This window comes from Trachurus japonicus, chromosome 10 (assembly GCF_045865225.1).
Source record: "Trachurus japonicus isolate A0001 chromosome 10, Traja_1.0".
In the NCBI taxonomy this organism is placed as follows: Eukaryota; Metazoa; Chordata; class Actinopteri; order Carangiformes; family Carangidae; genus Trachurus; species Trachurus japonicus.
In genome coordinates, this window is record NC_140916.1 from 15,670,878 (window position 1) to 15,684,111 (window position 13,234).

The 13,234-nt window shown below is 40.9% G+C and overlaps 1 protein-coding gene and 1 long non-coding RNA gene across 2 annotated transcripts in view; both read right to left on the bottom strand.

Moving 5' to 3' along the window:
• Positions 1 to 1,131, bottom strand: part of LOC146979585 (uncharacterized) — a 38,853-nt gene extending 37,722 nt beyond the window's left edge. Inside the window, exon 1 of the long non-coding RNA XR_015036804.1 lies at positions 892 to 1,131. This is a non-coding gene — a long non-coding RNA (uncharacterized LOC146979585). The remainder of the gene's footprint in view (positions 1 to 891) is intronic.
• Positions 1,132 to 6,834: 5,703 nt separating this feature from the next.
• LOC146979587 (P2Y purinoceptor 4) lies at positions 6,835 to 8,610 on the bottom strand. The gene has a single exon (XM_085789520.1). It carries the CDS (start codon positions 8,536 to 8,538, stop codon positions 7,438 to 7,440), a length of 1,101 nt encoding a protein of 366 aa, XP_085645646.1. The 5' UTR covers positions 8,539 to 8,610; the 3' UTR covers positions 6,835 to 7,437.
• Between the last annotated feature and the right edge of the window lie 4,624 nt (positions 8,611 to 13,234).

Below are 13,234 nucleotides of genomic sequence, written 5' to 3' on the forward strand. Positions count from 1 at the left end.
CTCCCATTAATAGACAATGATACAGAAAGCACTGCCATATGTACGGAATATTAATGAGTGGCTGCAGCAGCCTAGATAAGAGAAGCGCCATGCAGTTGCTGTAATAGGGGTTAAAACAATTTGCCCCACACCACCCTATCCCTCCTCACACACACACACACACACACACACACACACACCAGCTCCCATGCTTCCCACTATGTTAATCCTCCATCCTCTCACCCACTAAGCAGGCTGCTGCCACCGACCAGCCGCCCACCCCCCACGGCCTGGACTTGCTGCGTGGTGCTGACCTCACCGCTGCCAAGGCCGACCCGTCTTTGTGTTAGAGTGCGAGCGGGGTCACTTGACAACAGAATGACATGCTAATGACGGGAAGCGGTGGGTGTTTAGTATTTATATTGTGAGACATTTTGCAACAACAGAGCTGGGAAAACTTGCAGCGATTCATATGTTTCCTTAATGAAAAATAATCAGCACTCAAGCATTTTGGGGGGCTTTTTCTCCTGCTTCTGCTTCTTCCTCTATACACTTTTATGGTTTTAGTGCTGTTTCCCAGCTTCAAATTTGTCTTCATCTTTTTGCCATTTCTGCTGAAGTGTATTTTTTTTTTCTTATGTTCAGCTCAAGTAAAGATGCAAGTACAGCTGAAGCCCCCTGTGCCACAAAGGCCTATCAAGCATCACCTCCATCAAATTTCATTAGAGGGTTGCAGAGAGTCAGGCAGGTGAAACAGTTGGGGCACACTTCTGTATGAATCGCCATGCCAATCAATATCTAACATCTATTAGCATTTGGAAAGCAATATTTCCCCTTTTACCTTGCAATAATTGTGCTTAATGCTGTGAAGTACCTTATCATAGGTCTGACGGCAAAAGAAAGGCCAGTTACCATGGTGACTGTGAAAGCCATTGGTTTCCTTTTCAGCAGAATAATGAACTTCTCTCCTCTGTGTGTCACTCTTCCACTCCACTCTCAGCCTCTTCGATTAAATTCAGTCCACGCGTCCTTGAAATCCCTCATCTCTGCCTTATAATTTGACAAACAAGAGGAAAAAAAACAGAAAAAAATGTTCAAGGCTCAACAAATGCATCACTTGAGGCTGAGGCGTAGGTGTATCTCACAATCAATACACAGAGTTTTTTTATTTACTAATATCTTATCATAATTACAAGTATATTCTTCCATTTGGTCTCTGAGATTGTATTTAATGCTAAAGAAATAGTTTGAGATGATATTTTTCTTACATATAAATATCTATAATTCTATGTTTCCCTGTGTTTAGGCAGCAAGATATAACATGGTACAGATATAATAATGATTGCATTTCCTTATATAAATCCTGGATACATTCAATCAAAAAATATTATCATTTGCAATTAAAGTTGGATTCTTTTTTTCCACTTGTAGCTTTCTAAATATATTAAATTTCAAAATCCTTAAGCCCTTCAGCCCAAACCTGCAAATCTCAGCCTCTTGTGTGGGTAAACTTTAAGTGGGTCTTTTTATTATTATTATTTGCTGCAGGGCGATGGTTGAAATTTGTCAAATGTATTTCAAAGATCTATGACTTAAAGCTGCTTTGTCACTTTTAATCACAGCAGATGCATGGAGCTGAACAGGCTTCTCATAAAAGTCTCAAACATGCTCCACAGTCAGGTTCTTTTATTTCTCTACTGTTCTGTGAGGCGCTATCCTCTAACTGTCGTGAATCCGATCATTGATTGCTCTCGCTGTCCCACAGTGTCCTTGAGCAACTAATTCAAGCAAACCTGCAGGATCGAGACGAACACAGATCAAATGACGAGGCCAATTAAAAACAGCGCTGGCAGTAATTTCCCTAATTTACCGGAGTCTCTAAAATAAACAGACTTTTTTTTTTTCTTTTTTTTCTCTCTTTGCACTGAAGATGACTGCAAATGGTTGAATTATTTAAAGAGAATACAGCGCTGTCCTAGGCCTATCAACTCCTTTGATTTATTTATTTTTTAATTAAGTTATTTGACGTGGAGTATTTGAACTAAAATAAGTCAATATTCTAAAGATTGTATGCCGTTTTGTACAAATGGTTGGCTCGGGCATTATTTACTTGCTGCTTTGTCAAAGTCAAAGTGAAATCCTACAACTGGCCATTAAATTAACCTAAATCAAAAATAAATGTACAGCCATTAATGGCTCTGTCAGACACGATCCTTATTCATAGGCTATAGCGAATCATTTCGTCTGGAACAGTTAAGACTCAAGTCATATATCTTCACCTCCAATAACTACATCGATACAAATCATTGTATTAAGTGGGAAACAAATACCCGGGGTGCTGTCTGACAGGCGCGGGGCGGGGCCCTGGTAATATAATCTCCTGACCATAATATTACATCCAAGGAAACATGAATAATGTCCCTGTTAGACAACATAGCCGCAAATAAATAAATAAATAAAAACATGTATATCTATTTAAAGCGGCAAATAGCCTATTATGTTAACTGATAGAAATAGTTTGATGATCTATGATACTATGATAGTTTCAAGAGCGGTGTGTAATGGCAACACAGAACAATTTGTGTCTAGACAAACACATCACCTACAGACCATGTCAGCACGGCCACATCATTTCAAATCAATCCTCAAACTGTTGTTAGTTTACGGACACATGACATACAGTATTTCAACAAAATAGGCGGAAAACACTAAGAACAGCAGCTACTTTTCATCTTGTCACGCAGTTTAATCTCAATGGTTATACTGATCCGACAGAGGTCGAGTGACTGGAGTCTCTGAGCTCCGGGTGGAGTATGGCTCATCATCCCTCACTACATGAAAATCATCAAACGGTGTCACTTAGCTCAGTGGGCTGGGTCCTATAATATTCAATACAATTTCTCTATTCATCCCTCAAGGAGAATTTCAAGCTAAGAAACTTTTCTCAGATCAACATCTCAAGGGCAGCGGGAGGAAACCAACAATACCAACCGAGAGGGTGCAGTTTGCCCAAGGATGCATCATTCATGTAGCCTCGTAAACCAGCCTCTAGCGGAAATGCATTTCATTTCATTCCGAGGGAGAGTCTGGCCTCACTGCCGCTGTAAGCGTTTGGCCTGAAACCCTCAGAAGGCCGAGCCAATCAGCGTCGCCCGCTGTGATTGACACAGCACGTTGGCCAATCAGGGACCGACTGGTGCAACGCCCCGTCACGACACCAACTTGCTGATTGGCTGAATGGGGTTGTCTGTCAACGCTGCTACTCCCGCCCACCCCTAACGCTTGTGGCTGGTTTACGAGGCTATCATTCATGGTCCCACAACATCACATACCATATGAAGACTGTGCTTGTGCAATATTAATCCTGTGCTTTTATATCTATACTCCTGTACTTTAAAGTACAGTCAGGTTTTCCCTCCATCTTTCTGCCCATCCCTCTGGGCCGTGGCTACACCTGCTCTGTGGCAGCTAGCTCAATGAATAAATAGCTAAATAAACAAATAACACAACTCAGAATCGACAGAGGATACGAGAAAGAAAGACATACATTAATTACCTTTAGTCTCAATCCATCAAATGGTGGCGGTTTGTTTTCACCCGGAGTGGCTGTAGGCCTTCAGCTAGGCTAAGTTACATGCTCCACGTTTGTTTTGTGTATTTTGTTTTTTTCGCATTTAGGTTTCTACGGTGGCCACGTAAAGACGCAAACGCGAAAAGTGTTTTTAAGAATTTGCCGACACATGTCCTATCACGATCATCACGATATAGAATAATATCAGCACTATTAAACATAGGCCATCTAAACTCAATCCATAATCATAGGTGTGTTTCCTTGCACCGTGAAGGCCCTGAAGCTAAGGACGAGTCCAACCCGTGGCCGTTTCCGCCATCTTTAGATATAAGAAAATAGTAATTAACTGACCTGAATGACATTTGTTTGGTGCTCTTTATATTTTGAGTCACAAGTGAGCAATGAGCTGCTGTCCCAAGCTGGGTTTATAATTTTTTAATGTCCATTGGAAACACTTTGCTGCTAATGGTTGTCTTTGCATGTGTGTTGAGCTCTCAGGGCCACCGTAGGGAGACACAAAACAAACGTGGAGCAGGCGCAGATGGACATTCAATGTTCAGTGAGTTGTGGTTGTAGGTGTATTGTAAGGTGTAAGTCGGTACCTTCCTCCCATCTACTTCTTTGACCGTCCCACAGCGCCGAGGAACAAAACACACCAGACAGTCGCGCCTGTCAAAGACGGCAGGACCTTCTTTTCCTTCACACTTTTCAAGCATGAAGTTGCGTGACCTCTTCTCCCCAACAAGCCAGGTGAGTGAGCCCTTGGCCCACAAGAGGCGGCAGGATCCTTTCCAACATAACACCACAGGGAGGCGCTAGTGAGCTGATAGACAGGAGTAAACTGAGGACCATTCACAGAGGTAAAAAAGAATTGCACAGCTGCTTGGCAAACAGTTTAACCCCTTCATTAGATCAGTTTGAGTTATTATAGCCTAACTAACTTAACACATGTCAAATAAGCAGATATTTGTCAGGGGTATTTTATTTGTTTTGCATGAAAAATAGTTGCTGAGGGTGAAGATGGTGGTGGTGGTGGTGATGATGATGGTCTGTAATGTTAAGTAAATTACAGACAATGTGTGTTGGTGTGGGCAGACTTTGTTTTTTAAAAAAATCCTCAGAGCATTCTTGCAAAACCAACTGTAGCCCACAAATGCATCAGATACATTCATTTGGATTGATTGAAGTGATTAAATGATGATCGCCACATGAAATCAGTCCAGTAATAGATCTGTGATACAGGTTTTTAGGTTTGAGTGGCATCTATCTAGCATCTGTCTACATCGTAACATTAAAACAGGTGAATGGTTTTGTTGTTGTGGCTAATTGGTGTATGTTCATGGTTTTAATAGATCTCATTCCAACTCATTAAAATGGCTCATCAGTGTACAATCAAACTGTAGTTTAGAGACAGTGTGGAAAAATACTTTGGGTAGGCAGCTATTTTGACTTTAAAATGACTTAAGGGAAAATTGCTGTTGGAGAGAAATCAAGTGATTTCTCTTCATCCAGTCCAGCAGCAAGCATGTTGTTTCATCATCGTTACAGTATTTACAGCTGTCCCAGGACTCTCCCATGACCTATGATTAATTTACAAAACATCCTGTTGTTGTTTGACTCACACAATCCATTTGCAGATTATGACTGACTCCAAAACACCGTAACACCTGTACTGTTGAATTTTATTCACTTTAATAATGAAAGGTTGGTTGGCCAGGATGTTAGACTTTCACAATATCTTTAACCAAATAGGATAGATTCACTGCATAATCAGCTACGGTAATACTTGTCATATAGTTGATGATACATGACATACAGCATAGTAACTCATGTGATGACACACTCTTTCCCTTGCTTTCACATCCTGCAAAACTATCAAGCAGCTTGATAGCTGATAGAAAATGGCCTTTAAATTCCATGTATCAATCCCAAAGGTAAGAGGGGAAAAAGGAAAATCCCTTCTTCCTCTAATAAGGCGTGGGTGGTTTGAAATCTATGTCTTATCCAGATCAGACCCTCTGTTTTTCCTCAAAGTTGAGCATAAGGCAGCTGTAAATGCTGAAGGACAAAAACAGCTGGGAAACGGGGGGTGTAACTGCTGTCTCTGGGTAACACACAGACACTGTTGATACAACAGGAAGGGTTGCTTCATAACACTCCCAGTTCTGAAACAATGGCTAGAGAAATCTGTCAGCTTTATCTGTTATAAATCATCATGTTTAGATGAGCGTGTGTCCAGTCCAAATGTAGTCCTCCTTACTCAAGATGACAACAATCCACAGCCTGCAATATATATCCACTTTGAGCCACGTGTGACCACCTGTGTTGCAGTATTTAGGGGAGACTGGGGTTGGTTGTCACAGTGCTTATTACAGCCACACTACAGGGCTGTGACATGATGTTGATATTAAATTTGAGCTCTGACTTCCTGTTCATTTTGCATTAGTCATTTTGTTGAATGCACACTAAGCATTGAGCTGAGGATATATTTTATCATTTTTATGGGTCAGATTAATTTTTCATGTTTGTGTTATTTTTGTAATAACAGATTATACGTTACTAGTCATTTTACTATAAAACACTCATTAACAAAACAAAAGTGGTAGTTTTTGTTGAGAAGTCTTTTAGCCAGCAAGCTAAAGCTATGTGGTAGTTAGCTTAACATGTTTGTTAAATGGTCAGTTGGGGATGGTTGGTTGGGGGTTGGTTGTCACACATGTGATGACAATGGCTCACAGTGAAATAATTTTATAGCACTGCAAATTCTTCCATTTTACTTCTCATTAGATAATTAAGAGAACTGATCACCTGCCTCAGTCTTATTATAATATTGGACATGTAGGCTACCTTTTCCTATGCTGTTTGTTGTTGCCAAATAAGGTAACTTAATTAACATCATTAACATATACATTTTTTTTTTTTTCAAAGGAGGTTAAATCGAAAGCAACTGGACTTAGTTATTTGTAGTTTCCTAGACAAATAACTAAGTCCATTTGCTTTCGATTTAACCTCCTTTGAAATAGGCTACTATGATCTGGAAAAATGAGAATATGCACCGGCCCATTAACATAATGATTTGATAATTTGATAATTCAGAGAACTGATCACCTGTCTCTGTTTAAACGGGGCACTGGTGATAATTATAGAGGTGGTATTTCAAAAGTTATTTGGTGTGTCTAGCTTAAAAAACAAGAAAGTTACACAGCTTCTTTTAAGATCCTATATCACTGAAACCCTATTGAACCTCCACAGGGAAAACCAACCCCAAACCCTGTGACAACCGACCTCGTGATGGGGTTGGTTGTCACATTGTGTCAGAGTGTCTTTCATGGTGAATTACTTCTTGTTGCAACATGTTCTAAAACCAAAAATGATACCAGTTTCAAGCCAAGACCTTACGGTTTCATTTAATGTAAGAATTACTGTTCAAAGTTTTTTTGAAGATGAGCAATTCGTACATGAGAAAAAAGTGTGACAACCAGCCCCGGTTTCTACAGTATTCACATAGACTGAAAGTAAAACTCCTATTCTGCATCACCATTTCCCACAAAGAGGAACATGTTAAAACAGTGTTATACTGTGTATTGCGTATAATTGCATATTGAAGATTGTGAAATGATCCCTTTGTAGTGGAAGACTCTACGTACTAAAATCCCCACTTGAACTCCATTTTACAACCAAAACATTGTACCTGTTAAAAAAAACAAAATTGAAAGTACACACTGTCAGTAAAGTTTACTGCAACCTCACTGTCTTCCAACCCCCTCTGTGCAAAAAGGGGAATCAAACAGGCACTTTGGAAACCGGTGTTAGAAATGTTAGCTTAGTCTGGTGCAGAGATCTTCAAGACGTGCTAAGCATTAGACAACAGAGCAATAGACGTCCCACTATCTCTGGACCTCTTGACTGTCTTTAAGGGCTGAGTTCTTATAGACCAGAGCAATGCCGTGGTTATTGTTCCGCTGTGTTTGTGCCTGTTCATGGTTCTGGCTGCTTGTCGTCTGTCTTTTTCCTGTCAGAACAGACATCATTTTGGAGCGGTAATGATCCCCAGCCAGGAAATATAGTATTGGGTCAATGCAGCTGTTGACACTCGCCAGTGGCCTGGTGATCTTGTAAGTAAAGTTGACGATGTTGAGGAATTTACAGTCGAGATTTAACACGCGGGAGGTGTAGTAGAGAGTCCGTGTGATGTGGAATGGGACGAAGCTGATGGCGAACACCACCAGCACCACGATGATGAGCTTGATGGACTTCTGACGTGAGGTGCGGCTCTGCGGGCTCGCGGATAATCCCCGTCTGGGCCGGCACAGGGCCCGCGCCATCAGGCAGTAACACACCACTATGACCATGAACGGGATGCCGAACAGGAGCACCATGACGACCGAGCTGTAGTCCACGTACTCCTCGAAGGCCTGCTGGCTGGTCGTGTCATGGCACAAGGTGTCGTTGTCCCTCCTGGAGGTGGTGACGAAAATCAGGTTGGGCACCAGGCACACGGTCACCACACCCCACACCAGGCCGCACACCAGATGGGCGTGACGAGACTTGACCAGGGTCAGCGCCTTGATGGGGTGGCAGATGCCCAGGTAGCGGTGCACGCTGATGCATGTGAGGAAGAGGATGCTGCAGTAGAGGTTGGCGTAGAAGAGGAAGCGCACTATTTTGCAGGCGGCCACCCCGAAGGGCCAGTGGCTGCGGTTGGCGTAGTAGTAAATGAGGGTGGGCAGGGAGAGGACGTACAGGAAGTCCGACAGGGCGAGGTGGAACATGAACACCGTGCTGGGGTTCCACGGACGCATCTTTTGGAACATCCATAAAGCCGTGGCGTTGAGCACGAAGCCGAACACGAACACCAGACTGTAGGACACAGGTAGCAGGATGTATTTGAACTCCTCGTCGAAGCGACAGCTAGAGTTGAAGACTGGGATGAACACGGTCGATCGGTTGTGTGTGCTGGGGCTGCTGAATCCGATGACAGTTTCCATAGTGACAGTGTAGCGCTACCAAGCCAGCAGAGACCAAACCTGAAAATAAAAACAATAAGATGTGAAGACTTTTACGTGATTAATGAAGAAAATACATTTTAGGTTAGTGAATTAACTGAGTAGTTGAAATAAATTAATCACCAATATGTTTTTCATGTAAATATATGAATCATTCTGTAGTAACAGCATTTCAGTTGTAATATGACAGGCTGATTTTCAGTTTTACATTACATTTACATTTACTGTAGCTACATAAGAGGATGTTGGTCTTGTATATGTGAGCATTAGCAAGGAGCATTACCCACATAGTTTTGTCACTTCTAAAAATTTAAGGTCCTTACTCAACATCTGCTTACTGAACATAAAGTATGATATTCTCATGAGAAGAAACAGAAAACCATCATGGTCTCACAGCAGCTGTAGTAGGCAATGACCTTTTACTTTGCCTAAGTTGGAAAAAGATCAAACTTTGCCAGCTCCAAGAGATATTTGGAGAAAATCTTGTAACTTTCTGAAATGTAATAAATTTAAAATGGAGGGACTAAACAGACTGCTTTTTTAATAATTCTATTTCATTATATTATCTGTTTTATTTTATCATTAAATGTAGGCTATTGATAGCCTATGTGATATTCCTCAGTATCTTTTGATTTTCAAATGAGTGATGTTGTATTTTCTTGTTCTATACGATTTATGTTCTTCAAATTCAATAAAGAAAGGATTGGCAAAATAATTAGGCTACACATAGCCTATTTTCAGGGAAATAACAGGTGATTTTAAGTATAAGTAGCCTACTCACAGCTGAGTAAAAGTAGAGTTTTAGGTCATAGTGGGAGGCTGTCAGAGTTGTAGCACCAAGGTGGAGCTATTTTAACAGTTTTATAATTAGCCTATACTCTCTCTGTATAGACAGGCCTGTGTGTGTGTAAATAAGTAGCCAACTTATGATGTAGCCTATAGATTTAAAAAGAGAAAAGGACTACAAGACATTTAGAGACAAAATATAGCCTACAAGAGTTATAGGCTACTTCAGTACTCACTCTTTTTTCTCTCTCTCTTTTACCCGCACTTGTTAGGTTCCTCCACCGTCGGTTAACAATTAGATTGTGTTTACACAGATTCTGTCCACATCTGCCCGGTTTTCCAAAGTTCTCCACATCTGGTTGCACGCGCTAAACAACAAAAGGCTGGGACGTCACAATCAGTCGATACGTAGCCCAGTGGTCTCACATTGACTTAAAGAAGACTATGATCGTATCATTGTGCTGCACGCTGAGGCTATATACTCACGCTGAACTCCTCGGGCACAGAGCTTGGCATGGGACTGCCCCTGAATCCGCAGCTACAGGGAGAAGTGGTGTAAACGGACCGGTTTCACTTCCAGGCAAAGATCGATAGTTGCTGTTTTTCTTTCACTCCGTCGTGCTGTTCGTCTGTGGCGCGGCTGGAGACGAGCGGTGGACAGGCTCTTCGTTTGCAGTGGGAGCCGCGTCGGAGTCCATGGCAAACGCAGGGTACATGGAGAGGACGGCACACACACACACACACACACACACGATCATACACAAAACACACAAACACACACACCATATGGCTGTAATGGGGCGTTAAAGTGCTGAGAAGGCAGAAGTGCCGCCCAAAAAAGTCTTAACTCACTTTCAGGTCACTTAAGTGGACCACGTGAAACTGCTGCCAAACCTCATTTACTGAATCCACATTTAAAGAGCTGTAAGAGCTGTTGGAATTTGTCCTCTTTCCAAATGCAGAGATTGTAGCCTATATAACAGCAATCATTGTTGATGCTTTCCCATTTTGTGCCAGTTTTCTTCCACAACAGTGCCAAGAAATAAATCCCTCAGTAAGTTTGGACCCACATTAAAGTAGGCTATGTTAACCCACTGGGCACCAGCACTTCAACACAAACACCAGCACTTTGTATGTAGGAGATTTGAACATTTCATCTGCCACTGGTGGCATCAATCCTGTGTGTGAGAAATGTAATCCATTCCCATGACAACGCATAATGGCAGTCAATACATAGACTAAATGCTGTAGAAGTTAATATTTGCACAGCTGTACAGCAAAGCCTGCGTAGTACCTGGTGCTTTCTTGGGCTGTGACGAACTAAACTGGATTGTCTGCTGGGAAATCTTTGTCACCTGTGCCTCCTCTGTGAGAAGCACACGATAAGGCGTGAATTATAAAGTCTGATCATAAAGACATAAAAGTACGGGAGGATGAGCAATGCTGCCGTCAATAAACTTTTGTTTAATAAGTTATGGAAAACTATGGTTTAATTGACCTACAGTCACAAACAAGATCATATCCACTGCTATAAAAGGCTATAAAACATTGGGGTTGAGTCACTATTTTATCGGCCATAGATGACTTGGTTCACATGGTAAGAGCTCGTGTCTTTTTCTGGAAAAAAGGTTCATTTCATTTATAAAGCATCCAGTATTGAGTTCTTAAATGTCCATAGATTTGAAAGTTCTCTTAAGCATCAATTTATTTTAGAAGGTTTCATTACCAATGACCAGAATCGCACAGAAAGATGGATAAAATTTATTGAAGCCATTAAAACCATCAGCTCTGTGGCAGACAGTGCAGTGTCTAGCAGCATAAGTATAGATAGGATCCCCATGTTTGTAGGTGTCTGTACTTGTTAGTTTTTGGTTTTGGTGTCATTCTGTTGGGATACTTTTCTGCCATTTTTTAGCTTGTGTGTTTGTTTTTTTAGTTTTTGTTTTGTTTCTGTCCTCCGTTGTGGTGTTGATTGTCTGTATGATGCTGCCACCTTTTTATTTGTATTTTCATTTCCTTAAAAAGAGGGTTAGAGTTTAAAAGAAAAAAGAAGTAAAAGATTATGAGAAAGAAAAAGAAAAAGGGGGTGGGAGTGGGTGAATTTTTATTTTATTTTATAAAGTTCAGTTCTACGGTCCTAGTAGGTTCCTTCAGAGCTGAGGTCAGTCCTAAATAATAATAATAACCAAATCAAGCTGATTGGAGGACATTTAAATGGATCCACATAAATATGTGTCACATGCTGGTAAAACAAAGAGGCTATATGCAGTTATTGTGGTGAAAGTGTTGCTCGCACCCACATATAGAAACTGACTCCTTTACCCAATTCAGAGATGCAGCAGAAACTTGTGTGTGTGTGTGTGTGTGTGTGTGTGTACGGGTCGGCTTGGTGGGTGCAGAGTGAGATTGTGTGTTTGTGTGTACTCAGTGGGTTTCTGTGGTTTGGATGCCTGGAATGTGAGTGGGCCACTGACAAAGCATGTTCTCCATCAGAAGGATTTACAGCACCACAGATGGAACAGCTACACATGGACACACACATACAGCAAGTTTTATCAGTACTAATGAATTTGTTAAAGAAAATTAGCATAATTTTGGCAGATGAGCGTAATTACTTCTTTGATTAGAGTTAGATGGGAAAATTGATACCACTCGTGCAAAGTAAATATAAAGTTAGCTTAGCACAAAGACTGGAAACATAGGGGAACAGCTAACCTGGGTCTGTCCCACCAACCAGAACCTCCAAAGATTCATTAACATGTTTACACTAATTAACATTAGCATCTTGTTTCTTTTTTCGTGCAACAACTTATGCATAAAACCAACATGTTACAGTCAGTCAGCATGTTGTTACAGTGGCTATGCGACTCCTCAAGGTTAACAGGCAGTGCTTCACCAGCTTCTGGCTGTAGCTTCATGTTTACTGTATCCAAGTGCTACTGAGCTTTTCATCACACTCTTGGCTAGAAAGCACACAAGCATATTTCCCAAAATATCACCCCATTACCCTCATAAAGTGCGCCAGCTCAGATATTTTTATATGCTGCATTTTATTCTAACTCAATTTATATTAGAGAAAGTGAAAGTATAGAATACAGTTGTTTAAAGAGTAATAATTAGTTAAAAAATTATTTTCATCAGTCATTCTTTTTCATCAATTGGACATTTCAGGCAACCCCATTTGAATTTCAAGCGGCCCCTCGTGGGGTCCCGACCCCAAAGTTGAAAAACACTGCCTTAACCAAGCAATAATTCCTCACTTATTTACTAAAACAGTGTTGTTGCATAATCTGTTTCTTCTCTGTTAAGCGTGAGGGTTTAAAAACACAAACCATTTCATTTGCATGTCACTAAGAGTTGCCCGCCTGCTTTCAGGTGATGACATCTTGGCAACCATGACACCACTCAGAGGTCAGTGACACATACCTGCTGTCAGCAGAGAGAGCAGGATGTGTTTGGTCTTGTTTTAATGAGTAACTACCTTCACTGGAAAAAACAAACACACACCAAGAGGAATATTGAAGAGTCGCTTTTGGATCAAATTCAAACAGGTGTCATCTCTGTCTGCTGAAGTCGTATTATCTAAGTGAGCTGATAAATACAACTTTGTGGACTTTGACATTAATTTTGGATATGTTACATTCACACATAACCAATTAAATTATATTCATATAAATTGTGGGGGACGTTTTGGTATTTGCCAAAGAAGCTAAAGAATAAAACAGTGGAAATTACAAAGACAGAATTAACTTGAGGATTGAAGATTAGAATCTGTGGCTAAATCTATAGATGGTGACACCCAGTGCGTTAGTTCTTGCATAACTTCCTGCTTAAGAGAAGCCTTATCTGGCATTTAGCATGAATTGATTTTCAATTGTGTATTTACACTGCA

Excerpts from the sequence above, each read along its gene's own strand:
- LOC146979587 (XM_085789520.1), bottom strand. The coding sequence starts at position 8,538 with ATGGAAACTGTCATCGGATTCAGCAGCCCCAGCACACACAACCGATCG.